The sequence below is a fragment of the Oncorhynchus mykiss genome, chromosome 9, assembly GCF_057628025.1.
Source record: "Oncorhynchus mykiss isolate SJ-2025 chromosome 9, ASM5762802v1, whole genome shotgun sequence".
Taxonomy (NCBI): domain Eukaryota; kingdom Metazoa; phylum Chordata; class Actinopteri; order Salmoniformes; family Salmonidae; genus Oncorhynchus; species Oncorhynchus mykiss.
The window spans coordinates 27,071,943-27,099,592 of record NC_143030.1 but is presented as its reverse complement, the minus strand read 5'-3'; the positions used below and the strand labels follow the sequence as shown (position 1 = coordinate 27,099,592).

Below are 27,650 nucleotides of genomic sequence, written 5' to 3'. Positions count from 1 at the left end.
GTCATTGGATTCATAGCTCTATGAATTTGAGAGTGGTTACATTTCTGAAGCCCCTTCCCTCAGCCTATCTACTGAAACAAGGGCATGGAAATGCTTTGTTTAAACTTCTGATTACAGCTTTAAATTGTTGCTTCAAAGGTTTTGTATAATTTCAGTCAGTAGTTTTGAAAGTAGTGCTCACAAGCCAAAACGAGTCCCTGGAGTTTTTTACTTTTCTTTTTTGACTGTTTGTGTGTACAATATTTAAGTACTTAGGATCCCGGACTGCATCTTTAATCGAGACCGCACGGCACCACCTTTCTCTATGGTTCATTCAGAGTGGTATGAGGGGGAAGTTTCACCGAGACACTGCTCATGGGTGATTTGGGGATTTTGGCCATGAGGCCCTTTATCGACTCCCCCAGGGTTAGATGAACTCATGGATACCACTTGTCTGTGTCCAGAATGTAATGAAGTTGGAGGCAGTTGCACAAGCCAATGCTAATTAGCATTAGGGTGATGACTGGAAGTCTATTGTATCGGCTAGCACGCAGAAGATCGCTCAATGACTGGAAGTCACTGGGTAACGCTAGTTAGTGTCCCGAACCGGCTCGTAGCCCGTAAAACATTTTTTTTTAAACGGGAGACGACGTGTAGATCAAGGAATAGCAAATATATTTATTAACTAAACTATAAACAAGTAACAATGGTGTAAGTGAGTGGTTGTGTACATTGATGTGATGTTGAGGGGCCAAAGCAAGCAAACAAAAACAGCTACAAAATGCCACAACCGAAATCCAACAGTGTGTCTGTGTGGAGACTCATCATTGAATGGGGGAAAGGTGCATTTATCCCCAGGACACACCCAGGCCCAGTTGTGTCCCATTTCACTGACAATCCTCCCGGCTCCGCCCACCGACATCCTAATAAGGAAAACGAGCGAGAATTCGGCAGACCGAGTGAGAGGGTCGACACACACACACCCATAAAACCGGGGACCACCAATGACCCTGGAACACCACACCACACCAACCAAACAAACAAAATACTGCTCCAGCCAACCTCGTCCTCCCTAGACCTCAGCAACCTTTGCACAAAGCAACCTTTATGAGGAAAGAAGATAACGAGAACAGAAGGGAACAGACAGGAGTGACAGAACAGGACAGCAAATTAAACAGTGGCCACGTCACTCTTCTAATGTGGGGTCAGCCCGTGGCTCCTTGATTAGATCAGGGCACAGAAACCAGAATAACAAGGAAAGTATTGACAGATTTCTTTGTAACATCGTCATTAGCCGGTGCAGCGACCAGGTCACCACAGCTCATGGAATGCATCACCGCACAGAACACCTCTGGGAAACTGTGCACTCATCGGGAATCCCTACAAGTGACGGTTTAGAGGAAACCACTAGAGATGAACATGACAGGCCATACACGCTCACCAGCCAAGTTATTCACAAGGATAACATCGATACTCTCAATAGGCAACGAAGGACGCATCCCTACAACATCCTTGCCTTTCACCAATTCAGAATTCAATGGAACTGACAGTGTTCAAAACGATTCCTCTAATTAAGACACTATCCAGAATCAGTCTCAGCAGAGAAGGGTAACAGACTCGGACACAGACTCAGAGGCACCTGTTTCACTCAGGATCTTCACTGGCACGTTACTTCTTAACAGAGACACAAAACCCTCTGTAACGAAAGGTAAACAATCTGAGTCCGTTGGGACTTTCACAGGCCCCTGGACATGAAACAGAGCGACAGGACTGAACAGATGTGGGACAGGCACTGCTAACGCCGTAGGTTTAGGTTTAACGTTAGCGTGATTACTGAATTTACCCTTAGCCCTGAGAACAGGACATTCGTTTTTCCAATGACCTGAACCATGACAGTAGTTACACTCTTGACAAAAGTCAGCTTTACCACGGGAGCCAGGCTAAACCTTAGATGAAACTCTGCCCGTAAACCAGTGGGCGAGGACCAAATCTTGCCAAACGTCCCCACTCACTCCGAATACGGGGCTCTGCAAAGACACTTTTCTGAGTCAAAACATACTCCGCCGCCAAAAACCGCAGCTTCAGAGACAGTCTTCACTTTTCGTTCATGTAATGTACGTGGCTATACGATCAGGGATTGTACCCTTAAATTGCTCTAGCATAATCAGATCACACAGCTCATGGAAAGTCATAACCGCAGTAGCGGTACACCAGCAATTAAACTTAAGATAAGACCCATGTTGAGTTTGCGTGAGTTATCAGCCTTTTTTAAAAGTTCTAAATCGTTGGCGGTAAGCATCAGGAACCAATTCGTAAATCTGTAACAGCCATTTGAACCTTAGCAGAGAGCTGACACTGTCAGCTACACTAAGAGTTGAATATGCTTCCTGCGCTTTACCATTCAACACTAACATTAAAGTGCTATCAGAATCAGGCCAACTCCTAGCGTCAGCAACACGCTCAAGCAATGAAAAGAACGTCTCAGGGTCCTTCTCATTACATTTTGGCAACAGTGTCTGGGACTTGATCGAGAGAGGAGCGACCCCTACAGTAGGAAAATCGGGGTCACTTTCCCAGAGCAAACTCCAGAGCGCTTTCCTTCCCTAACCAACTCTAGCCACCCTTGTTGCAGCTTGATATTTCCACTCTCCAAATTCTGTTTAAATTCAAATGTCTTTCCATACTTAACGCGATCATGCTCGAGTTTAGCTTGTTCTAACACCCACTCCCGAACCCACTCATGCTCTAGTTTAGCTTGCTCATGCGCTAGTTGTAACAGAAGCAGTTCTTTCTGTTGTTCAAAAAACGGATTACTAGGGATAACTGACAGAGCGGCCATTAGCCCTAGTATGATCCTAGCGGCCATTAACTTCTAGTATACCACACTCCATCAGATTGGCATTCAAATCAACCTAACATAATTTAAGATGTTTATCACTCATTTCAACCTGGTCGTGATCAGCGATCTTCAACACCTGTTCTTTAGTACATTATTCTAACAGTTCCTCTGATGGAACACGTATGAACTAGTGTGTACATTAGACATCAGTCACTACTAAAAATATTCTCACTCTTCCCCTCTGCTGAACACACCAGACCACAACAAGAGAAGCACCAATCACACTGGGCACCACAGGAGAGAGATCAGATATTTTAGGAACTTCCCCCAAATCCTACAATAACTCCACTCTAGTCTTTGTGCAGATTCGCAGTGGGTAATTATGCACTGTAGCCCGTTGGCATGGAAAATCCCACTGGCATGGAAAAACACCCCAGCTCACTGGCAGATTACCCTCAAGCCAAGGATGTGCCCGCGAGACCACTGCTCAGTCCACAGACAAAAATAACAAACAAAACAACCATGCCCAACGTATTCCAAAGTGGAACACGTCGCTAAGCCTAACAGGGGAAAGACAGGCTATAGCTCCGGGTAGCAAATGGCACTACCCTACCCAAATCTCCCACTGAGGTACACAGCAGATTATTTCTCACCTCAGACCGCTGTCCCAACAGCAAGTAGAGAAAGGGTTTCCAATCTGGTCAGGGACCTGAAAACTAACCAATGTAACTCTATCCAACGCAGTACACAACCATCTATCCACCGCAGTGGTAAGTTTACCAAAAAAACAAAAAGGCAACCAACACTGGGCCTACCAAACAGCGCAAAAAAAACAAACAAATAAAAAGCTGTCACAAAATATAAACAAAGTCCTCAAACACTAATTCCATATTTTCTCCCAAACAAAGTACTCATACCAGTCAGCTTAACACTAGTATTGGGCCTACTGGCATACTTTTCCATGGAACACGTTTGATGAGGTCACCGGACAACCAAAAACACTGATACGTCTAAGGCACTATACCGCACACCTATAAGACTATGCAGTGAATACCAACCAAAGCGCATACCAAATAGCATTACCCCATCATAATGCAGCAAAATAATATCCACCAAAATGTCTAGGAACCAACTTTATAATCTCAGATGAGCCCCCACTTGTCACAAGCAGCCTCCTAAAAAAAGGAGACAACGTGGAGCTCAAGGAATAACAAAATATATTTATTAACTAAAGTAACCTATAAACAAGTAACAATGGTGTGAGTGGTTGCATACGTTGATGTGATAATGAGGGGCCAAAACAGCCACAAAATGCCACAGCCAAAATCCAACAGTGTGTCTGCATGGTGAGAGCCTCCTCAATTAATGGGAAGGTGTATTTATCCCCAGGACATACCCGAACCCAGGTGTGTCCAATTTTGCTGACGACCCTCCCAGCTCCGCCCACCGATATCCTAATAAGGAAAACAAGGGCAAAGAGAAAGAATTCGGCAGACAGAGTGGGAGGGTCGTCACATTAGCAATTGCACTAGCGCTAGTTAGCAGCTTCCTTCAAACGGCACACAGAGCCATAAAAATGCTATCCACAAGTTCATCTGACTCTGGGAAAGTAGATAAACGGTCTCATTGCCAAAATCCTGAACTATCCCTTTAAGATTAGGATTGTGGGGAAGGGAAGCAGATCCTAGATCTGTACCTAGGGGAAACTTCACTCTCAAGCTTAACTGCTATTCCTGCCTGTGCTTCGTCTCCCCTCCAGAGTTCATGCGTAGCCCCTGTGTGGAGGCGGGCCTCATCCCCCCCCTGGTGCAGCTGCTCCACTCCAAGGACCATGAGGTGCTGCTGCAGACAGGCCGTGCCCTAGGCAACATCTGCTACGACAGCCGTAAGTATACCCTGTCATAGGTTTCCCTGACACGTTTCTCACCGGGTGGAAAAGGACCCGGGATCGGTGTCAATGGGTCCACCATCAACATTTTCAAATAGATTAAAAAAAATATATTCAAAAAATGTTATATGGGGAAGTCACTTTATTAGGAGGGGGGGGGGGGGCATCTTGCCTTAGGTGTAATTGGAGAGGAAGTATTGAAGTGCCTTTATTTGACAACTGTCCCCCCTCTGCTCTCCCTGAAGAGGTGCCTTACATCTTGGGGAATACTGGTGTCAGCAGAATCCGAACCGGCTTTTAGCAATATCTGCTCTTTTGTATGGCATTGATATGTTGAAAATCGGTTTAGTCTTAGGTCATCGTAATGGGACATAGACTAGCCTGTTTCACAAGTGGGAAATACTCTGGGTATAATTTGGAATACTCTGGCAATAAAGGGACAAAAAAAAGTATCTGAAAATACAGGCTCTCTACTGTAGGATGACTATGATATTCCATGGTTCAACCCGAAAGTCAATGTGAAATCCATAATTTTTCATCTGAGTAGCAAAAGCTTCGCTAAGCAGCTCTAATATAACACTATTCAGGAATTCTGTTCTGTCCATTTTAATAGGCGCCATGGTGACTGCCAATCCCCTGTCCGTCTGGGGAACTAGTCAGCCCTGAGTTCCTGCTGAGAGCAGCACTTCTTTCCCCAGACGGACACCCTCACCTTCAAAGTCTGTCACACAAAGATAAAACTGCTTACAATCACTTCCCCCAATGCCTCTAGAACGGGTGTCAACCATACAGATCCGGCCCGTAAGGGTCTTGTTCAGTCTGGTTTGAGTAAAACACATTTTTGGGTTACGGGAAGTGTAGAAATTAGACGACCTACATTCATATAGTTTTTTGACTGTGTCCAGCTCCTTAAATAATCACCAAAATGAAAGCTTTACAGTCAGGGAGCATCGAAAATTTAAACAACTATGGAGGATTTTTTTTTTTATCTTGACGGCGAGAAAATATAACCACATTTCAGTTGGACCCTCCAGACCTCGTTGGAGACCAAATGCGGCCCCCGCTTCAAAAAAGTAACTAGACTAAAGATTTAGGGGAATTAATCAAGAGTTGTCGTGAATACATTTAAGGGGAAAATGTGTTGCATAGAGGCCTTAATGGCAGCTATTGTTTCTGGTGAATTGTTCTTCCCATCACTGAAAGGTGAGACGTCTATGGTTTGATAGGGTCATAGAGAGTGTAAGAGCATAGTGGCAGAAACGTGTGTTTCAATCGGAGCTGCAGCTGTTTTCAACTCTTAACGGGGGCACCACTGAAGAAATCAGCTTAGAAGGAGTCTGTAGTTGTTCGGTACTGGCCCTTTTTCAAATTGTAATTACCACAAGACAAACTGACCACTTCAACTGCCAATCGTTGTGCATTCAAACAACTTTCAGACCGAGCAGCAGAAAAACAGTACCATCATTTTGTCCATCAATGGCAACCAGATTCCATGCAAATTGTTTAGTCCCTCTCCCTTGCTTTCTCTGCTTTGTTTCTCCTACAACTCTCTCTCTCCCCCTCCCTGCCCATCTCTCTTTTGCTCTCTCACCTCTTTTCTTTTCCTGACTCATCATCTACCACTTCCTATGCAAGCTATGCAGCTGCGCGTTCCAGACATTCTTATTTTGTCCGCCATCATTAAGCACAGACTGTATAATGTGTCAATATGTTCCTGTGTTAAAACAACTAATGAAGACAATAATATACTGACAAGACCCATACTGTAACACTTCCTCTGCTAGCTACGTCCCAGACATCCCCATTTCGTCTGCCATCATCAAGCACACACTTTATTATGTGTCTATGTTCCCGTGTCGGCTAACACAATTCAGACATACTTTTTATTTTTATTTTTTATTTATTTTTGCTTTTTATGTCTAACATTAGCGTACTGTCACATGATGGTGCTACCATGAGAGCACATGGCCTCCCTACGTCTTGCTACATTATATCTTGGCACATCAAGCAATCTTGGTCTACAGTACATGTGGTGTCTGCAGGTAAAGGTGATGTCCTTAAAGTTTAACCCCTAACCTCGGGCGCACCAACTAATCCACTTTTTAAAATGTATATTTTTTACCTATCTAACATTGTTGACAACATTTTTAACCCTTTAGTGAGGTTCATTTGATGTTCTATAAATATGACATAGGCTAATTGTGTCCAAAATCATGTAAAAAAAATAATACTATACTAAACAAAAATCCAAACCCAACATGTAAAGTGTTGGTCCCATGTTTCATTTTAGAGAATTTGACAGTACGTCTAACAGGCCTCACAACCGCAGACCACGTGAAACCACACCAGCCCAAGACCTCCACTTCCAGCTTCTTCACCTGCGGGATCGTCTGAGGGGGAATGGGGGGGCAGTGCTAAGGAGTATTTCTGTCTGTAATAAAACCCTTTTGTAGGGAAAACTCATTCTGATTGGGTAGGCCAGGCAGCCAAGTAGGTAGGTATATGCCCTCCCAAGCCTACCCAAGGCTGCACCCCTGCCCAGTCATGTAAAATCCATAGATTAGGGCCTAATGAATTTATTTCAATTGACTCAGTCATGTAAAATCCATAGATTAGGGCCTAATGAATTTATTTCAATTGACTCAGTCATGTAAAATCCATAGATTAGGGCCTAATGAGTCTATTTCAATTGACTGATTTCCTTATATGAACTGTAACTCAGTAAAATCTTTGAAATTGTTGCATTTTTGTTTAGCATATATGTTCATGGCAGTAGTAGATTGCTATGTTGAGCAGAGCAGTGTCCTAAAAGGGTACTGTAGTAATACGGTGCTAATTAAGGCCACTCAATGAGGCGTCTGCTAAAAATGATTTCATAAAAACAGACTGGAGTCACTGAGTGTGACAACTTCAATTCCCATGGTCCCTAGGCTGTCTGGTCTTCAGTTCCCAAGATGCAGGATTTTTTTTATTGCACAAAGCGAACAGATTTATTCTCTATTCAATCCAGCTGGGACTCAGTCACTCTACCACCATACATTTGCTGTTCACAGTCATGCTCATATACATAACCTGTCTCCATTACTTCTGTAGTATGGTTGTCTCTTCCACTCATATCCACACTGTATTAGAATTTGACCATGATTCTGAAATCTGGAAGAATCTACCTGTGATGAAAATCAATTAGCATTCAGTCATTTGGATTTATTTTGAACCAATTGGCTTCATCAGCACTGTCACTAAATTTGTGTTTTCTTCAGACTGATCGCCACAAGCGCACCAATACATTTTGAGGTTTGGGGTGGGGATGACCAAAACAAACGGCAAAACGCACAATATGTAATTTCATGTCTCTGAGCTATGTGCAACAGGTATTAGCTTGGGTTATGTGTGATTTAATTTCTAGTTAGCTGCCTCAAGTCATTTTTTGTTTTGCCTTTTCCATTTTCACGTTATGATTCATTATTATAATTATTATTTATGGCCGTATTTCTATAGCATGTGTTATTTACTTATGTGATTTTGTGTATTTTCTTTATTTTATTTTTACTGCTTGCTTAACTTTCTCTCCCTTTTTTATATATATTTTTTTCTCCCCAGGTTAGTTGTTGTGATTGTGATTTTTCTTCTTTTTTGATTTCCCCCTGACCTCTTTGTTTTGCAGATGAGGGCAGGAGTGCAGTTGACCTGGCGGGAGGTGCTCAGATAGTTGCTGGACACATAAAGTCACTGTCCCAAAATACTGACCCGGACAATGGGAAGCTCTTGACTGTCTTTTGTGGCATGCTGATGAACTATAGCAATGATAATGGTAATGACCAACTCCCCCCGGGTAAACTACATTAACAAAACTAAACAGAGTAAACCTTTTTTAAGAATGAATCTACTTTGGCAGTGTCGGTGTTCTAGACGTTCTAGATGTTATGTTGAGAGCTTTTATCCAGTCTTAAAGTGATAGTTCACTTTAATATGAACGTTTGTGTGATTTTTTTTTACTTTAAAAATTCAGACATTTATGTAGTCTATTGGTGAGATGAGTCCACGTCCCAGGCCATCTGTTGGATTGATTCAGCAATATGCCTCAAATCCAAATCAGTTGGTAACATGGCCACAGTCTAATTTCAAACTATTAGACTGTGCCTATATTTTCATTTAACTGGATCTTCTCATTAGATGGGATGGATTCATATCGACTGCTATTGAGGTCTAAACATTTCTGATGAATTTTGATTTTGAAGTGAACTGTCTTTCAAAGTCAGTTCTTAAAGGTCCAGTCAAAAATGATATTTTGCTGTGTTTTTAAATACATTTCCACACTATGAGGTTGGAATAGTACGGGCAAATAGGGGAAATTATGCTAATGCCCTTTTAGTGTAACAGCTGTTTTGGTGGGTTGGAGTTTTGGCCTGCCTGGTGACATTACCAGGCGGTAAATTAGTTAATAGGTCATTATCAATAAAACATTACAATATGGTGCAGAGCGTTCGATTTGGCTGCCGAGGGGCAAGGATACTCCCAGCTCCACTAAAACCATTGACAACTATGTGCCGTTTTGTGAAATCAATGTTAACTATTTGTTATTATTTTCCTCTTGAAGAGCATAGTCAGAACTACAAATTTCAGATTATTTCATGCTAAACAATTGTGCACATTTTTTGCTATATCATCAGAGATATACAGCAAGTAACTGCATGCTTTTTATGATCAGTAAACATCAGTGGATCATATATTTTCTAATTATGTGAGCGTAATCTAGCCATTTGGCATGTAGCTAGCTAGCTAAGCAAACAATGTGTCATTTCAATAGCCTCATCAGAGATTGGGCTTTTGGAAAGCGCTTGACATCGGCCAGTCCTCGAACTGGTAAAGTTATTAGTCGGACTACTGTCATCACCACTATAGATGGCAAGCAAATCAAACTATTTGGATATAGTAATCTAGTTTATCCACTGAAAGTTAGCTCGTTAACTAGCCATATTGACATGATCTGTTATTAGCTAGCTAGCCAATTTGACGTGGTCCATCAATCAATGTATCCTATCGTGTCTGTCAGCAGCAATCGTGATTAAACACTCTTAAAAACAATGTTGAAAAGGGGATTGTGTTAACTAACTTCGCTAGGTAGGCCAACGTTGGGTGTAGAAAAAAGTACATTAGGTCTAGTTAACACTGTTTAGCCAACTGTAGTAAGTTTCTACCGGTAGCTTGCAAAATTAACATCGTTAGATGACAGTAAATCGTCAAATGCGCCCCTCTGCTCTTTGACTGACAGACAGCCCACAAAGCATGGGAAATGAACCTAAACCACTCATACTTGTCACGTCTAGTTTTATTTTATATCACTGAAATATCCAATTAATGGTGGCCAATATTTAGAGTTATTGTGGCGGCAGTAGCGGCAGTAGCCTAGTGGTGTTGGGCCAGTAACAGAAAGGTTGCTAGATCGAAACCCTGAGCTGACAAGGTAAAAATCTGATGTTCTGCCCCTGAATAAGACCGTTAACTGTTTTGCATGGAATAATCGGACATGTGTAGTTCTGACTATGTTATTCAATAGGTGATGATATTAGAACCAAATAGTTAACATTTATTTAACATCGCTTTAAACTGCACACAGTTGTCAATGGTTTTCGTGGAGCTGAGGATCTTCTTACCCCCCCCCATCATGCAAATTGAACCATTCTGCACCTTGTTGTGAAGTCTTATTGATATAGACCAACAAGAAAGAGTTTCAAACCTCTCTGCTAATAACAGCTAGTTTTCAGTTTTCCCCTCCCCACTCAGACCACTCCCAGTCTTAGCAAAATTCTTGCTTGAGAAATTTATCATTGTTAAAACTTCTTTGGGATAGGGAGCAACATTTTCACTTTTGGATGAATAGCGTGCCCAGAGTAAACTGCCTCCTACTCAGTCCCAGATGCTAATAAATGCGTATTAGTATTAGAAAACACTCTGAAGTTTCTAAAACTGTTTGAATGATGTCTGTGAGTATAACAGAACTCCTATGGCAGGAAAAAACCTGAGAAGAAATCCAAACAGGAAGTGGGTAATCTGAGGTTTGTAGTTTTTGAACTCAGCACCTATAGAATTCACAGTGGGATATGGGTTATGTTGCACTTCCTAAGGCTTCCACTAGATGTCAACCGTCTTTAGAACATTGTTTCAGGCTTCTCCTGTGAAGGGGTGCCGGATGGGAGCTGTTTGACTAAGGGGTCTGCCAGCAGCCTTGTTCTGTCGCACGCATTTCACATGAGAGGTATCTCTCGTTCCATTGCTTTTCTACAGACAATGGAATTCTCCGGTTGGAACATTATTGAACATTTATGATAAAAACATCCTAAAGATTGATTCTATACTTAGTTTGACAAGTTTCTTCGACCTGTAATATAACTTTTTGAACTTTTCGTCCGACTGGACCTGAACGCGCTTTTGGATTTGTTTACCAAACGCCCTAACAAAAGAAGCTATTTGGACATAACTGGACATAAATGATGGACATTATCGAACAAAACAAGCATTTATTGTGGAACTGCGATTCCTGGGAGTGCATTCTGATGAAGGTCATCAAAGGTAAGTGAATATTTATAATGCTATTTATGACTAATGTTGACTGCGCAACATGGCGGATATTTATTTTGGCTTGTTTGGGCTTTGAATGCCGTACTTAGATGATGCTTTTTCCGTAAAGTTTTTTTGAAATCTTACAGTGTTTGCATTAAGGATAAGTTTATCTATATGTCCATGTATAACACATGTATTTTCATCAACATTTATAATGAGTATTTCTGTGAATTCATGTGGCTCTCTGCAATATCACTGCATGTTTTGGAACTGCATGTTTTACTGAACATAACATACCAATGTAAAATAAGATTTTTGGATATAAATATGAACTTTACCGAACAAAACATACATGTATTGTGTAACATGAAGTCCTATGAGTGTTATCTGATGAAGATCATCAAAGGTTAGTGATTAATTTTATCTCTATTTATGCTTTTTGTGACTCCTCTTTTTGGCTTGAAAAATGGCTGGGTTTTTCTGTGAGTTGGTGGTGACCTAACATAATCATTTGTGGAGCTTTCGCTGTAAAGCATTTTTTAAATCAGACACTGTGGCTGGATTAACGAAAATGTTATCTTTAAAATGGTGCCTAATACTTGTATGTTTGAGAAACGTGATTTATGATATTTCTGTTGATTTGTATTTGGCGCACTGCAATTTCATTGGCTGTTGGCAGCGGAACCCCAGTCCTAGACAGGTTTTGAACATTTAATTGAAAACAATCACAGTAAGGTATTTAATGGTCAGTCACCCAGAAGTGATTTGATATTGAGATACAAACAGTTGCATTGGACCTTTAAGTCATTGTCACTCTAGCCTATTTGTTAGCCAGTGTTCAAGTTTATGCTACTCAGACTTTACTCACTATGGTGACAGGAGGTCGTGGTGCAAGAGCATATGTGTCCCTTGGAGAGTGGTCTGTCCATTGCTTTCTGTTGTGTCCTGCTTGAGCTCTTAGTCATTTTCCTCTTAAAGTAGTGACGGCTTGTCTTGTAGTTGGGGGTGTCCCTCCTTAGCTTATGCTGTAGCCTTTTCTCTGTCCCCCTTACATGTCACTCTCTGGTTTGTAATTAGATTGCCTTTTCTCCCACAACCTTCCTTGCAGAGCCTTTATAGTCTATCCAGGTGCGAGGTCCCGAGTAATCAATAATGTTCACTTCTGCTGTCAACCTTAAAACCTTATTCTAGTTTAATTAGCCTTCTTCCCAAATTGCACCCTGTTTTGTGCACTTCTTTTCACCAGAGAATAGGGCGCGATTTGGGATCAAATCAAATTGTATAAGTCACATGCGCCGAATACAACAGGTGAATACAATGAAATGCTTACTTACGAGCCCCTAACCAACAATGCAGTTTCAAAAACATACAGATAAGAATAAGAGATAAAGGTAAAAATAATTTAAAGAGCAGCAGTAAAATAACAATAGCGAGACTATATACAGGGAGGGTACCGATACTGTGTGGGGGCACCGGTTAGTTGAGGTAGTATGTATATGTAGGTAGAGTTATTAAAGTAACTATGCATAGATCTATTCACATGAACACATGGTTTAGCACCCTTTAACTGTGGTAGCTAAGTAACTAGTCTTGTCATAATGATGTAACATTTTCTTTTGCAAGTTACTGTACACGTACAACCCTAACATCTTTTAAAGTTAGTAGAAAATGTAACTGGAACCCAGGGCAGAAAGTTGAGTTGTAGTCTTGGTTGGACTGTTGGTTCACCAGGAGTGTATTCACTAGGAAGCAAATGGGCAGAAACCGAGCGAGATCTCTCTGAATTTGTCCAATTAGAAACTCGTTTTCATTGCAAAACACTCTCTGTTGCAAAATGTTTTGCTAAGGTTTGCATTAATGAATCTACCCAAGGCTGGTTTGTGGTTTAGAGAGAGGGATGCTCACGGGTGTTTACACCCCTGAGGTTCCACGATGTACTGCTGCTCTCTGAATCTTGTAAATAATTAATGAATGGCCCAAGTTTTTTTTTTTTCTCTCTCCTCCGTCGGCAAGATGCGGAACAGTAATTACTTTTCGATCTATCGCCTCTCCCGTATGATCCCCGACCAGTCCAAGGTCACTCACCAAAATAGACTGAGGAAAAATAAATGCGTACGAAAACGTGGCGTTCAGGGGAGGCACATGCGACAGCTCAAAATTTACCCCTCAGGCTCTCAATGTCAAATGTTTCTTTCCCACAATTAAACATGGAGCTAAGTGGATTTTCTCTCCATAACCCAATGATCTGCGATCCAATCATCAGACATTAAACAGTGCTGTGATTACTCAGTAGAAATATATTTATTAGAATGGACATCCCCATTCAAGTCAATGTTCCATGATGGGTAGAATTCTATTTATATGTTGATTACACTGTCCTCTGCTTTATAGCGGTGCTACTTCCGGTGCCACCAACGTTTAGCCCCAGTCGCCACGCACCACTATCAGGGCACTAAATGAAACCACTTCACGGGCTTCAGCAAAGCCTCAAATCAAATCACATTTTAAAATATCTCACACAGACATGTTTTCTCTCAATTATGGTTATTTATGGACTAATCTGTTTAGCTTTGAATTAAGGCCATTTTTCGCTGCTCCATGGGAAGGATGCTTGAGAAAACAGGACGGAAACACTTCATATAGCCTCTAGACCAGGTGTAGGCAAACTATGGCTTTGCCCATGAGCCCATTCAATCCAGCCCATTGGATGGGGGAATTATTGTTTTGGTTAAAAAAAAACAACACTCCAGTCCAAACTTGAACATTGTGAATGTTCTGTTTGACATATGTGAGTTATAATCAAACGCACTTGAACATCTTAAACTAGATAGAAAGTATGATAATTGCCCTATATATTTTCAAAGAACTGACCTTTTTCTGGCCCGCGACTTGATTTTGACAAAGAAATCGGTAAAGCAAAAAAATAGTACTGATCGGCTAGTTGATTATAGTGCGTACAATTAACACATGCGCTACACGTCCTTGGAACTGTAAAGAGAGGAGAGCGACCACGGTCTTGTCCTCTACCCTGGGCTACGGAATCTAACACGTCAGAGTAATGGAGTTGATCCACTCTGCACATCGCGGGCCGGAGCATTTTGCAATTACACCATGCAAATTAGTTTCTGTGGCCGCCAGCGGTCCGCTCCCTTCAGCTGGCTGTTTGTAAACTGTCACCACAGCTAATGTAACCTTCACTAATATTTATAGGAGGATCCGCACATCCAATGGTTTTTACAGCGGCTGTGCAAATTGACAATTACTTCTACAAGGCCTTGTTTGACATTCCCTAACACATAGAAATCGAGATTTTGTAAATGTTATTTATTTTTTGGAGATTTTGGGTCATGATAACTTTGTGACCCAAGTTGGTTTATGTTCCTGGAGTTCGCTCGCCTCCCGTAAGGCCTGTGGTTGTGTCGAGGCATAATGTGGATTATGGTTAATGTTTTGACAGAATAACAAACCTCACTTGTATTTCAGCGAGGACCCTCGTTAATTCACCAAGATAACTTTTTATCAATTGGTTACTTCCTTCCTTTCTCCCTCACTCACTCGCTTCCCCTCCCTTTCTCCTTATACCCTTTTAATCTCTATCTTTTTGTCTTTAAAATGTGCTTATTGATTCATTTTAGTCCATTCTTTTTACTTCTCTCCCCCCCTCCCTCCACCCCTTCCTCTCTCTTCATCCATCCTTCCTTTGTCATCTGTTTGTTTGTCAGTGTCGGTCATCTTTTAAAATGAACTTAATCAACTCTTTCTCCTATCTCCCCACTATAGGCGCGAGCTGGTTTTGCAGAGCTTACTATACCCAGGGAAATACATCTGCTCTCTGACGTACTGTATATGACATGGACCTTAAGGACAATATATAGCTCGTCTACATTATGCAAATAGAAAAGAACTGTGCAGATTTCTTTCTTTGTTTGCAGCAACTCCTTTCCCTTTTGTTTAGAAATGGCCTTTTACAATCCTCTTGAGACTTTTATTATTTCTTGACACCTCCCTTTTGGCTTGATTACACTCTTAAACACACACCCAGACACACAGACACCCCCCCCCCCCCATTTCAACTCCCAAACTCTAGATGGCAGTGCTCATACCTCCCCTTTGTTATTCCCCCTGTGTCCTCTCCAGACTCCTTGCAGGCCCAGCTGATCAACATGGGAGTGATCCCCACCCTGGTGAAGTTGCTGGGGCTCCACTCTGACAACACAGCCCTCACAGAGATGTGCCTCATTGCCTTCGGAAACCTTGCCGAGCTCGGTGAGTATGCCTGCCATAGATGTAGAGTTCTAATTCTGTGGGTATACACATCAGAACACTGTTGATCTGCCATTCTGGTTGCGGTTCAGTTTTTCTACAATACTGTCTGGGATTTTGAGCATAAACCTACCATCGATATGTAATCCAAGATACCATACCATATCGGCATAGATAACAAAAGCGTACCATATATTTTTATCTTGCCGTATAATTCAAAACTGTCAACCCTAGTAGGAAGTTGAACGGTGACTCGCTTCACATTTTTTGTCATATATAAACCAGGGACAGAACCGATTCCTGTGTCTGTCTTCGCTAGCTAGCCTGGTGCTAACTCTGCGATCGTTGCGATGATGAATAAACACAGGGAAGATTCCGCTGAATCCCGAACAGACTGGACCAGTCATGTCGTCTTGATTGAACTTTTCCTTCCCTCTATGCAGAGTCGAGCAAGGAGCAGTTTGCCTCCACGAACATCGCCGAGGAGCTGGTGCGTCTGTTCCAGAGGCAAGCGGAGCACGAGAAGAAGGAGATGATCTTTGAGGTCCTGGCTCCACTCGCTGAGAACGGTAATTCCATACAACTTTATTTATCCCTACAGAGGTGATTAAGACGGGCAAGTCGGGTTACAATTATCAAATGTCAACGTATAATACAGTAGGCGGGAGTTATTTTCCGATCCACATACTGTTGTCAGGGGAATGTGATGTCATACTGTGTAAGTACAGTGGGGTCTGAAATGATTGACACCCTTAAGCAATAATAACTGTGTAAAATCAAAAATGTAAATACTGAGCTATGCTATATGCCCCAAAAAATCTGGGGAAATTCTATTATTTTATACTAATACAATTTCTCAGAGAAATAGATTTTGTTTAACAATTTACATTTTACCTAACATGCTAAACAAAATCTTTCTCAAAATGATTGACACCCATAAAGATTATTATAAATAAACTAACACGCAGTGATTACATCAAGCTTGTGGACTCATTTTGGTTTCAGTTCATTTTGGTTCTGTTTCAGATTATTTTTTGACCAATTGAAATGAATAGTAAATGATTTATTGTCTTGTTGGAGCCACTTATTGTAATTAAGAGTAGAATATGTTTCTAAACACTTCTACATTCATGTGGAGGCTACCATGATTGTGGATAATCCTGAATGAATTGCGAATGATGAGAAAATGCTGAGTGTTATTGGTAATGGTGAGAGGTACGCATGTCTGCGGTGCATGATCTTTGACTTTCTCACTCCTCATTATTCACAATTCATTCAGGACTATCCGTAATGAATGTATTAACGTAGATATGATTTTCAATACCGTAAAAAAAAAACACGTCTGTATTTCAAAATACCCCAGTATACGGTATTCCGCCCAAACCTAGTTGGGGTACAGGAATATAGTACTGAATTATTGAGCCAGTGTTTTGATGTTGTAGAATTAGCATTGCAAATGATTGCATCCATATGGCCATTTTCATTAGCCATGATTACACTTCAAATAAGCATACAGAAACAGTGGTCTGTGTGGGGCGTGCATGCACATTAGAAATGATCTAGTTCAGATTTTTTAAACTCCCCTTTGTCAGAAGTGAATAATGAATTAGTTGAAGTCACAGTTTGGCGAGGAAACTACCTTTGTTGAAGTCACACTGCACATTGGAACAGCAAAATAAATATAGCCACCACTGCAATATTTGGGTCCGTGCCTAAAACCAAGTAAAGACATATCCTGGCTTCAATGCGTACGCAGAGTGATTTTATTGAATTATATGAGGATCATTTAAAGGGAGAATTACGGTTACCAGTTGAATGTATTTCACACTGCGTATTTTCCTCTGAATTCTCACTCACGGCACTCGGGACTACATTATGTGGAGTCACCTGTGGCCTTGGTAACTGATCATTGGAGTGAAGCGGCACGCGCATCCTTAGCTGTCAGCTGCACGGCTGAGGCTGCTGTATGAAAATGTGTCAGCTGTTTTTAGCACAAAAAAAGAGCATGCTTGGAATAGTGTGTGGGTGGGGGAGAAGGATAGTGTGTGTGTGAGAGAGTCACTGACTGTTATCATTCTGGGCAGCACAGTGGATTCTGCCAGTCTCCTAGACAACATCCTACTTAACTCTACTCCAGAGAAAAGTCTCTCTCTCTTTCGGTCTCTCTCTATCCCTCTCTCTGTCGCATGCACACACACACAATACAATCCTAGACTCAAGCATATTTTAATCTCTTTCTCCCTTCATACAAATCAAATCCAATTTTATTTGTCACGTGCCAAATACAACTGGTGTAGACTTTATCTTGAAATGCTTGCTTACAAGCCCTTCTCAACGATGCAGAGTTTAAAAATAAAATAGAAACGCAAGGAATAAAATAAAATACACAAGAGTGGAGCTATACAGTACCGGATCAATGTGCAGAGGTACAAGATATTTGAGGTAGATACAGTTGAAGTCGGAAGTTTACATACACTTAGGTTGGAGTCATTAAAACTAGTTTTTCAACCACTCCACAAATTTCTTGTTAACAAACTATAGTTTTGGCAAGTCGGCTAGGACATCTACTTTTGTGCATGACACAAGTAATTCTTCCAAGAATTGTTTACAGAAAGATTATTTTACTTATAATTCACATTATCACACACAATGTTTTTTCCAGTGGGTCAGAAGTTTGCATACACTAAGTTGACTGTGCCTTTAAACAGCTTGGAAAATTCCAGAACATGATGTCATGGCTTTAGAAGCTTCTGATAAGGCTAATTGACATCATTTGAGTCAATTGGAGGTGTACCTGTGGATGTATTTCAAGGCCTACTTTCAAACTCAGTGCCTCTTTGCTTGACATTATGGAAAAATCTAAAGAAATCAGCCAAGACTTCAGAAACAAAATTGTAGACCTCCACAAGTCTGGTTCATCCTTGAGAGCAATTTCCAAATGACAGAAGGTACCACGTTCATCTGTACAAACAATTGTACGCAAGTATAAACAGCATGGGACCACGCAGCCATCATACCGCTCAGGAAGGAAACGCGTTCTGTCTCCTAGAGATGAATGTATTTTGATGCAAAATGTGAAAATCAATCCCAGAACAACAGCAAAAGACCTTGTGAAGATGCTGGAGGAAACGGGTACAAAAGTATCTATATCCACAGTAAAACGAGTTCTATATCGACATAACCTGAAAGGTCACTCAGCACGGAAGAAGCCACCGCTTCAAAACCGCCATAAAAAGACAGACTACGGTTTGCAACTGCACATGGGAACGAAGATTGGACTTTTTGGAGAAATTACTTCTGGTCTGATGAAACAAAAATAGAACTGTTTGGCCGTAATGCCCGTCGTTATGTTTGGAGGAAAAAGGGGGAGGCTTGCAAGCTGAAGAACACCATCCCAACCGTGATGCACGGGGGTGGCAGCATCATGTTGTGGGCGTGCTTTGCTGCAGGAGGGCCTGATGCACTTCACAAAATAGATGTCATCATGAGGGAGGAAAATTGTGGATATATTGAAGCAACATCTCAAGACATCAGTCAGGAAGTTAAAGCTTGGTCGCAAATGGTTCTTCCAAATGGACAATGACCCCAAGCATACTTCCAAAGTTGTTGCAAAATGGCTTAAGGACAACAAAGTCAAGGTATTGGAGTGACCATCACAAAGCCCTGACCTCAATTGTATAGAAAATTTGAGGGCAGAACTGAAAAAGCGTGTGCGAGCAAGGAGGCCTACAAACCTGACTCAGTTACACCAGCTCTGTCAGGAGGAATGGTCCAAAGTTCACCCAACTTATTGTGGGAAGCTTGTGGAAGGCTACCCGAAACATTTGACCCAAGTTAAACAATTTAAAGCAATGCTACCAAATACTATGAGTGTATGTAAACTTCTGACCCACTGGGATTGCGATGAAAGAAACAAAAGCTGAAATAAATCATTCTCTCTACTATTATTCTGACATTTCACATTCTTAAAATAAAGTGGTGATCCTAACTGACCTAAGACAGGGAATTTTTACTTGGACTAAATGTCAGGAATTGTGGAAAGCTGAGTTTAAATGTATTTGACTAAGGTTTATGTAAACATCTGACTTCAACTGTACATGAAGGCAGGGTAAAGTGACTAGACATCAGGATAGATAATAAGAGTAAAATATACAACAGTGTAGAAGCAGCAAATGATGAGTGTAAACGTGTGTAATATGTGTGTTTTTTATGTCAGTATGTATGTGTATTTATAATGTCTTGTGAGTTTGCGTAGGGTCAGTGCAGATAGTTGGCGTACCATTCATTGACTATTTACTTCAACAGTCTGGCTATTGAGCAGTCTTATGGATTGGGGATAGAATCTGTCTCGGAGCCTATTGGCCCGAGAGCCGATGCTCCGGTACCGCTTGCCAGACAGTAGCAGAGTGAACAGTCTATGGCTTGGGTGGCTGGAGTCTTTGTCCATTTTTTTCGGGCTTCCTTTGACACCGCCTGATTTAAACCCTGTATGAACCCTGTATCCTTCTCTCCTATCTTTGACAATACTGCTGTATGAGGAATAGGCTCCGTTATAAGTTAACCCTTGTTTTGTGGGTGACAACGGAACCAAGTCATTTGTGTGACATAAGTACTTCATTTCTGTGTCGTCGTGGGGTGGGGCCAGAGACTGTAGATTGCTCCAAGACTGTTGCTAATTAATTTATATAAATATTGAACAATGTTATGATATAGGCCTTTAATATACATGGGTCAATGTAAATAAGTATATAAGTATTATAAACTGCTAATTAAGGGTACATTCTGTACCGTTTTTATTTCAATATCCTCAAGTGTCTTCTTTGGGCTTTACAAACACATTAGTCCCAAGAAAGAAAACAAACAGTTGCATTCACCAAGGCCTCCCCCCACAAGTGAAGCATTTAGCATTATTTAGCCTATACATGTTTCAGATTGGACAATCTGCGGAGTTGGTACAATAAAACTATGTATATTGATTTGTAACCTACACTAGAAGTTTTCACCGATCCACCTGAATACCCAACAGACGATCCGGGTTCCGTGTGTGTGTGTGTGTGTGTGTGTGTGTGTGTGTGTGTGTGTGTGTGTGTGTGTGTGTGTGTGAGATTCTGTTCTTGCTTTTCACGAGAGTGGCACATGTAGCTTGTTGTTGTTGGTATCTCCCTACTCACCATGTCACTTGCTTACACTCACAGTAGCCTACAGACACCTCATCACCTCTCGCTACTTTCCCTCCCTCAGACCTTATCAGCTGTGGTTAATAAAGTAGCTTAAAGGTTGAACCTACCGGATCTATACGGAATGGGTCTAGTTGTCCTCTGGTCTGTTCAGAACGGGTCTTATATATAGCTATTTTTCTCTCTTTCTCTCTCTTTTTCTCTCTCGCTCTTTTTCTCTCTTTCTCTCTTTTTCTCAAAAGTCCCAGGTCCATTACAGGACGGGTCAGTTTATTTTGGACCCGTGAAGGCCTCTACCCCACACCTCAACAGGATGAACACAACAACAGAAAAATAAACACACAGTGAAGCGTTTCAGGAAATTCAAGTAACAGCTTGCTATTTTATATGACCTTGACAACCGCAATTTCAGTTTAATTGGCATATATGGATAGGGCTAAATTGTACATTTTCTTACAGAATAATTATGGAAAGCATATGCATAACCACGATAGCAGTATTCAAAGCTGTATTTATTATCCTCAACGTCTCATCTTTCAAAATACATCAAGTCCTCGTAATTTACAGCAATTCCCTCGCTCCGACAACAAAACGTTTGCAAAGGTTACCCAATTAGCGGGAGGGACGGGGCAACTTTGCGCGTGGTGCTCAAGTTCAGAATGGCCGTCAGTCAAAACCCATGCAGAGCTGTGAAATGAAGACCCAGAGCTCGGACATCATGTATAGCATGTTACTTGTACAGCCACTGCGTTCCAATTTAGGTTATAAGTAGGTCATTCAAAACACTTTCCCCCAGATGTTTATTGAAAATGATCACCACAAGCGGGATTCCTTGCGTGAGCCAGGACTTCCACTTCATATCCATGTTCTTGAGTTGACTGCATGCAACCGGTATTTGAACAAGTTAAATGGATGTTGAAGTTCACCCTGCTACCATGCATGTCTTGATGAACCAACTGTTGTCTATACCACCCTCCTGTTTCTCACTTTGACTTCCTGCCAGGAAAGACTGACTTTCCTTACATAGTAGTACTGCACAGCACAATAGGCCAGTGCATCAATCACCATTTTTATCTAGGTTTGAATCATGTGTGAGTACATATATATGTACTCACACATCTTCATTATCTAAGACATATTTATGTTACAGTTGATGTCTACTGCCTTATAAGGAACCCCAAGGGTGCTGCTACCAGTCTCATGACTCACTCGCACTTTTGAAAAACAAAACGAAGACAAACATGATGTTTCATAATGATTACCCCAGTGCAGAGTAGACTAGAGACATGCACCTATGTCTGGACCCTTTGACACTCGAGCAGGAGAAGTGGAATTAGGTCTGAAAAAGTAATAATCGCAAAGTAAACATCACAAGTAAGGTATGCATCCTAAAAAAGAAAAGCCGGCACACTGGGATTTTGTGTCTGAGAATTTTGGATGAAGCCAATGGGAGTCATTCGTTGCCGGATGAATGGCAACTATGGAAGATTAGCCAACAAGAAATGCACAAAGCTTCTGAAATAGTTGATTTTAGTTGTACTTTTGCTGGACAAAAAACAGACAATGATGTATGTCATCATAAGTGGGGTGTATAAACAAACCTGGCGTGTGTCTGTGGGAGAGACACACACAGCATGTCACAAGTTGTTGATAAACTGCTGACTTGACATCTTTTCACAGCGTGCATGACCAGGCGGTGCTCGTTCTCACCATAGGATTAACTACACTACTCAAAAAAATAAAGGGAACACTTAAACAACACAATGTAACTCCCAAGTCAATCACACTTCTGTGAAATCAAACTGTCCACTTAGGAAGCAACACTGATTGACAATACATTTCACATGCTGTAGTGCAAATGGAATAGACAACAGGTGGAGATTATAGGCAATTAGCAAGACACCCCCAATAAAGGAGTGGTTCTGCAGGTGGGGACCACAGACCACTTCTCAGTTCCTATGCTTCCTGGCTGATGTTTTGGTCACGTTTGAATGCTGGCGGTGCTTTCACTCTAGTGGTAGCATGAGACGGAGTCTACAACCCACACAAGTGGCTCAGGTAGTGCAGCTCATCCAGGATGGCACATCAATGCGAGATGTGGCAAGAAGGTTTGCTGTGTCTGTCAGCATAGTGTCCAGAGAATGGAGGCGCTACCAGGAGACAGGCCAGAACATCAGGAGACGTGGAGGAGGCCGTAGGAGGGCAACAACCCAGCAGCAGGACCGCTACCTCCGCCTTTGTGCAAGGAGAAGCAGGAGGAGCACTGCCAGAGCCCTGCAAAATGACCTCCAGCAGGCCACAAATGTGCATGTGTCTGCTAAAACGTTCAGAAACAGACTCCATGAGGGTGGTATGAGGGCCCGACGTCCACAGGTGGGGGTTGTGCTTACAACCCAACACCGTGCAGGTCGTTTGGCATTTGCCAGAGAACACCAAGATTGGCAAATTCGCCACTCGCATCTTCACAGATGAAAGCAGGTTCACACTGAGCGCATGTGACAGACGTGACAGTCTGGAGACGCCGTGGAGAACGTTCGGCTGCCTGCAACATCCTCCAGCATGACCGGTTTGGCGGTGGGTCAGTCATGGTGTGGGGTGGCATTTCTTTGGGGGGGCCGCACAGCCCTCCATGTGCTCGCCAGAGGTAGCCTGACTGCCATTAGGTACCGAGATGAGATCCTCAGACCCCTTGTGAGACCATATGCTAGTGTGGTTGGCCCTGGGTTCCTCCTAATGCAAGACAATGCTAGACCTCATGTGGCTGGAGTGTGTCAGCAGTTCCTGCAAGAGGAAGGTATTGATGCTATAGACTGGCCCGCCTGTTCCCCAGACCTGAATCCAATTGAGCACATCTGGGACATCATGTCTCGCTCCATCCACCAACGCCACGTTGCACCACAGACTGTCCAGGAGTTGGCGGATGCTTTAGTCCAGGTCTGGGAGGAGATTCCTCAGAAAACCATCCGCCACCTCATCAGGAGCATGCCCAGGCGTTGTAGGGAGGTCATACAGGCACGTGGAGACCACACACACTACTGAGCCTCATTCTGACTTGTTTTAAGGACATTACATCAAAGTTGGATCAGCCTGTAGTGTAGTTTTCCACTTTAATTTTGAGTGTGACTCCAAATCCAGACCTCCATGGGTTGATCAATTTGATTTCCATTGATAATTTTTGTGTGATTTTGTTGTCAGCACATTCAACTATGTAAAGAATAAAGTATTTAATAAGAATATTTCATTCATTCAGATCTAGGATGTGTTATTTTAGTGTTCCCTTTATTTTTTTGAGCAGTGTATGTCATTGTTAATTCTATGTAACTGAATTTCTGTCTGTCTCTCTCTCTCTCTCTCGTTTTTCTGTCTCTCAGATGTGATCAAGCTGCAGTTGGTGGAGGCCGGCCTGGTGGAGTGTCTGTTAGATGTGGTAGTTCACACAGTGGATGGAGTGCGGGAGGAGGATGTGGCGCAGCTCAAAACAGCCTCCGACCTCATGGTGCTGCTGCTGCTGGGAGGTACTACATACACACATACAGTTGGGAATTTTTACTAGGATTAAATGTCAGGAATTGTGAAAAACTGAGTTTAAATGTATTTAAACTCAGTTGTATGTAAACTTCTGACTTCATACATACATACATACATACATACATACATACAGTTGAAGTCAGAGTTTTTTACATTCACCTTAGCCAAATACATTTAAACTCAGTTTTTCACAATTCCTGACATTTGATCCTAGTAAAAATTCCCTGTCTTATGTCAGTTAGGATCACCACTTTATTTTAAGAATTTGAAATGTCAGAATAATAGTAGAGAGAATGATTTATTTAAGCTTTTATTTCTTTCATCACATTCCCAGTGGGTGAGAAGTTTACAAACACTCAATAGTATTTGGTAGCATTGTCTTACATTTTTTTTAACTTGGCTCAAATGTTTCAGGTTGCCTTCTACAAGCTTCCAAAAATAATTTGGGTGAATTTTGGCCCATTCCTCTTGACATGGCTGGTGTAACTGAGTCAGGTTTCTAGGCCTCCTTGCACTTACACACTTTTTTTAAATTTCTGCCCATAAATGTTCTATGGGATTCAGGTCAGGGCTTTGTGATGGTCACTCCAATACCTTGACTTTGTTGTCCTTCAGCCATTTTGCCACAACTTTGGAAGTATGCTTTGGGTCATTGTCCATTTGGAAGACCCATTTGTGACCAAGCTTGAGATGTTGCTTCAGGATATCCATGTAATTTTCTTCCCTGATCAAGCCATCTATTTTGTGAAGTGCACCAGTCCCTCCTGCGGCAAAGCACCCCCACAACATGATGGTGTCACCCCCGTGCTTCACGGTTGGGATGGTGTTCTTTGGCTTGCAAGCCTCCCCCTTTGTCCTCCAAACATAACGATGGGCATTATGGCCAAACAGTTCTATTTTTGTTTCATCAGACCAGAGGACATTTCTCCAAATAGTACGATCTTTGTCCCCATGTGCAGTTGCAAACCATAGTCTGGCTTTTTTATGGTGGTTTTGGAGCAGTGGCTTCTTCCTGGCTGAGAGTTCTTTCAAGTTATGTCGATATAGGACTCGTTTTACTGTGGATATAGATACTTTATACCTGTTTCCTCCAGCATCTTCACAAGGTCCTTTGCTGTTGTTCTGGGATTGATTTGCACTTTTTGCACCAAAGTACGTTCATCTCTAGGAGACAGAACGCGTCTCCTTCCTTAGCGGTATGTCAGCTGCGTGGTCCCATGGTGTTTATACTTGCGTACTATTGTTTGCACAAATGAACGTGGTACCTTCAGGCGTTTGGAAATTGCTCCCAAGGATGATCAAGACTTGTGGAGGTTTACAATTTTGTTTCTGAAATCTTGGCTGATTTCTTTTGATTTTCCCATGATGCCATGCAAAGAGGCACTGAGTTGGAAGGTAGGCCTTGAAATACATCCACAGGTAAACCTCCAATTGACTCAAATTATGTCAATTAGCCTAACAGAAGCTTCTAACGCCATGACATCATTTTCTGGGATTTTCCAAGCTGTTTAAAGGCACAGTCAACAAAGTGTATGTCATCTTCTGACCAACTGGAATTGTGACACAGTGAAATAATCTGTCTGTAAACAATTGTTGTAAAAATTACTTGTGTAAAGCACAAAGCAGATGTCCTAACCGACTTGCCAAAACTATAGTTGGTTAACAAGAAATTTTTGGAGTGGTTGAAAAACGAGTTTTAATGACTCCAACCTAAATGTATGTGAACTTCCACCTTCAACTGTACACACACACACACACACACACAGAGAGAGAGAGACTCATGGATGTGCGAACACTTAAACTAAGGCCAAATTAAGGCTCTGAACCAAATAAAAATGTATTGGTCACATGCACCGAATACAACAGGTGTAGATTTGACCATGAAATGCTTACTTACGAACCCATTCCCAACAATGCAGAGTTAAAAAGCAGTAAAATATACACTACCACATTTTGGTCCATTAAAATAACATCAAATTGATCAGAAATACAGTGTAGACATTGTTAATGTTGTAAATGACTATTGTAGCTGGAAGTGGCTGATTTCTTTTAATGGAATGTCTACATAGGCGTACAGAGGCCCATTATCAGAAACCATCCCTCCTGTTCCAATGGCACGTTGTGTTAGCTAATCCAAGTTTATAATTTTAAAAGGCCAATTGATTATTAGAAAACCATTGTGCAATTATGTTAGCACAGCTGAAAATGGTTGTCCTGATTTAAAGAAGCAATAAAACTGGCCTTTAGACTAGTTGAGTATCTGGAGTATCAGCATTTGTGGGTTCGATTACAATTAATTACAAAACACCAGTCTCAACGTCAACAGTGAAGAGGCGACTCCAGGATGCTGGCCTTCTAGGCAGAGTTCCTCTGTCCAGTGTCTGTTCTTTTGCCCATCTTAATCTTTTCTTTTTATTGGCCAGTCTGAGATATGGCTTTTTCTTTGCAACTCTGCCTAGAAGGCCAGCATCCCGGAGTCACCTCTTCCTTCACTGTTGATGTTGTGACTGGTGTTTTGCGAGTACTATTTAATGAAGCTGCCTGTTGAGGACTTGTGAGGCGTCTGTTTCTCAAACTAGACACTCTAATGTACTTGTCCGTTGTGCACCGGGGCCTCTCACTCCTCTTTCTATTCTGGTTACGAGACAGTTTGCGCTGTTCTGTGAAGTGAGTAGGGTCGCAACGTTGTACGAGATCTTCAGTTTCTTGGCCATTTCTCGCCAGGAATAGCCTTAATATCTCAGAACAAGAATAGACTGACGAGTTTCAGAAGAAAGTTATTTGTTTCTGGACATTTTGAGCCTGTAATCGAACCTACAAATGCTGATGCTCCAGATACTCAACTAGTCTAAAGAAGGCCAGTTTTATTGCTTCTTTAATCAGGCCAGTTTTCAGCTGTGCTAACATAATTGCAAAAGGGTTTCTTAATGATCAAGTAGCCTTATAAAATGATAAACTTGGATTAGCTAAGACAAGGTGCCATTGGAACACAGGTGTGATGGTTGCTGATAATGGGCCTCTGTACACCTATGTTGATATTCCATAAAATATCAGCTGTTTCCAGCTACAATAGTCATTTACAACATTAACAATGTCTCCACTGTTTTTCTGATCAATTTGATGTTATTTTAATGGACAAAAATGTGCTTTTCTTTCAAAAACAAGGACATTTCTGTGTGACCCCAAGCTTTTGAACGGTCGTGTGTGTGTAGGAAATAGTAACACAATAATATAACTAATGAGGCTATATACAAGGAGTACCAGTACCGAGTCAATGTGCAGGGGTACAAGGTAGTATCTACATGTAGGTAGGTATTGGTTAAAGTGACTAGGCAATCAGGAGAGAGAATGTAAATAAATACAAATACAGTGGGTCAATGTAAATAGTCCGGGTAGCCATTTTGATTAACTGTTC

General features: G+C 41.7%; 1 protein-coding gene across 8 annotated transcripts in view; it reads left to right on the top strand.

Moving 5' to 3' along the window:
• Positions 1–27,650, top strand: part of rap1gds1 (RAP1, GTP-GDP dissociation stimulator 1) — a 61,226-nt gene that overhangs the window by 21,357 nt on the left and 12,219 nt on the right. For 4 of the 8 annotated variants that reach the window (XM_036987623.2, XM_036987620.2, XM_036987624.2 and 1 more), the window contains 5 exons: positions 4,578–4,703; positions 8,371–8,517; positions 15,405–15,533; positions 15,974–16,099; positions 24,079–24,222. In XM_036987623.2, coding sequence (XP_036843518.1) covers positions 4,578–4,703; positions 8,371–8,517; positions 15,405–15,533; positions 15,974–16,099; positions 24,079–24,222 — 672 coding nt within the window. The remainder of the gene's footprint in view (positions 1–4,577; positions 4,704–8,370; positions 8,518–15,404; positions 15,534–15,973; positions 16,100–24,078; positions 24,223–27,650) is intronic. The other 4 variants (XM_090183850.1, XM_036987626.2, XM_090183852.1 and 1 more) reach the window with 1 other exon arrangement.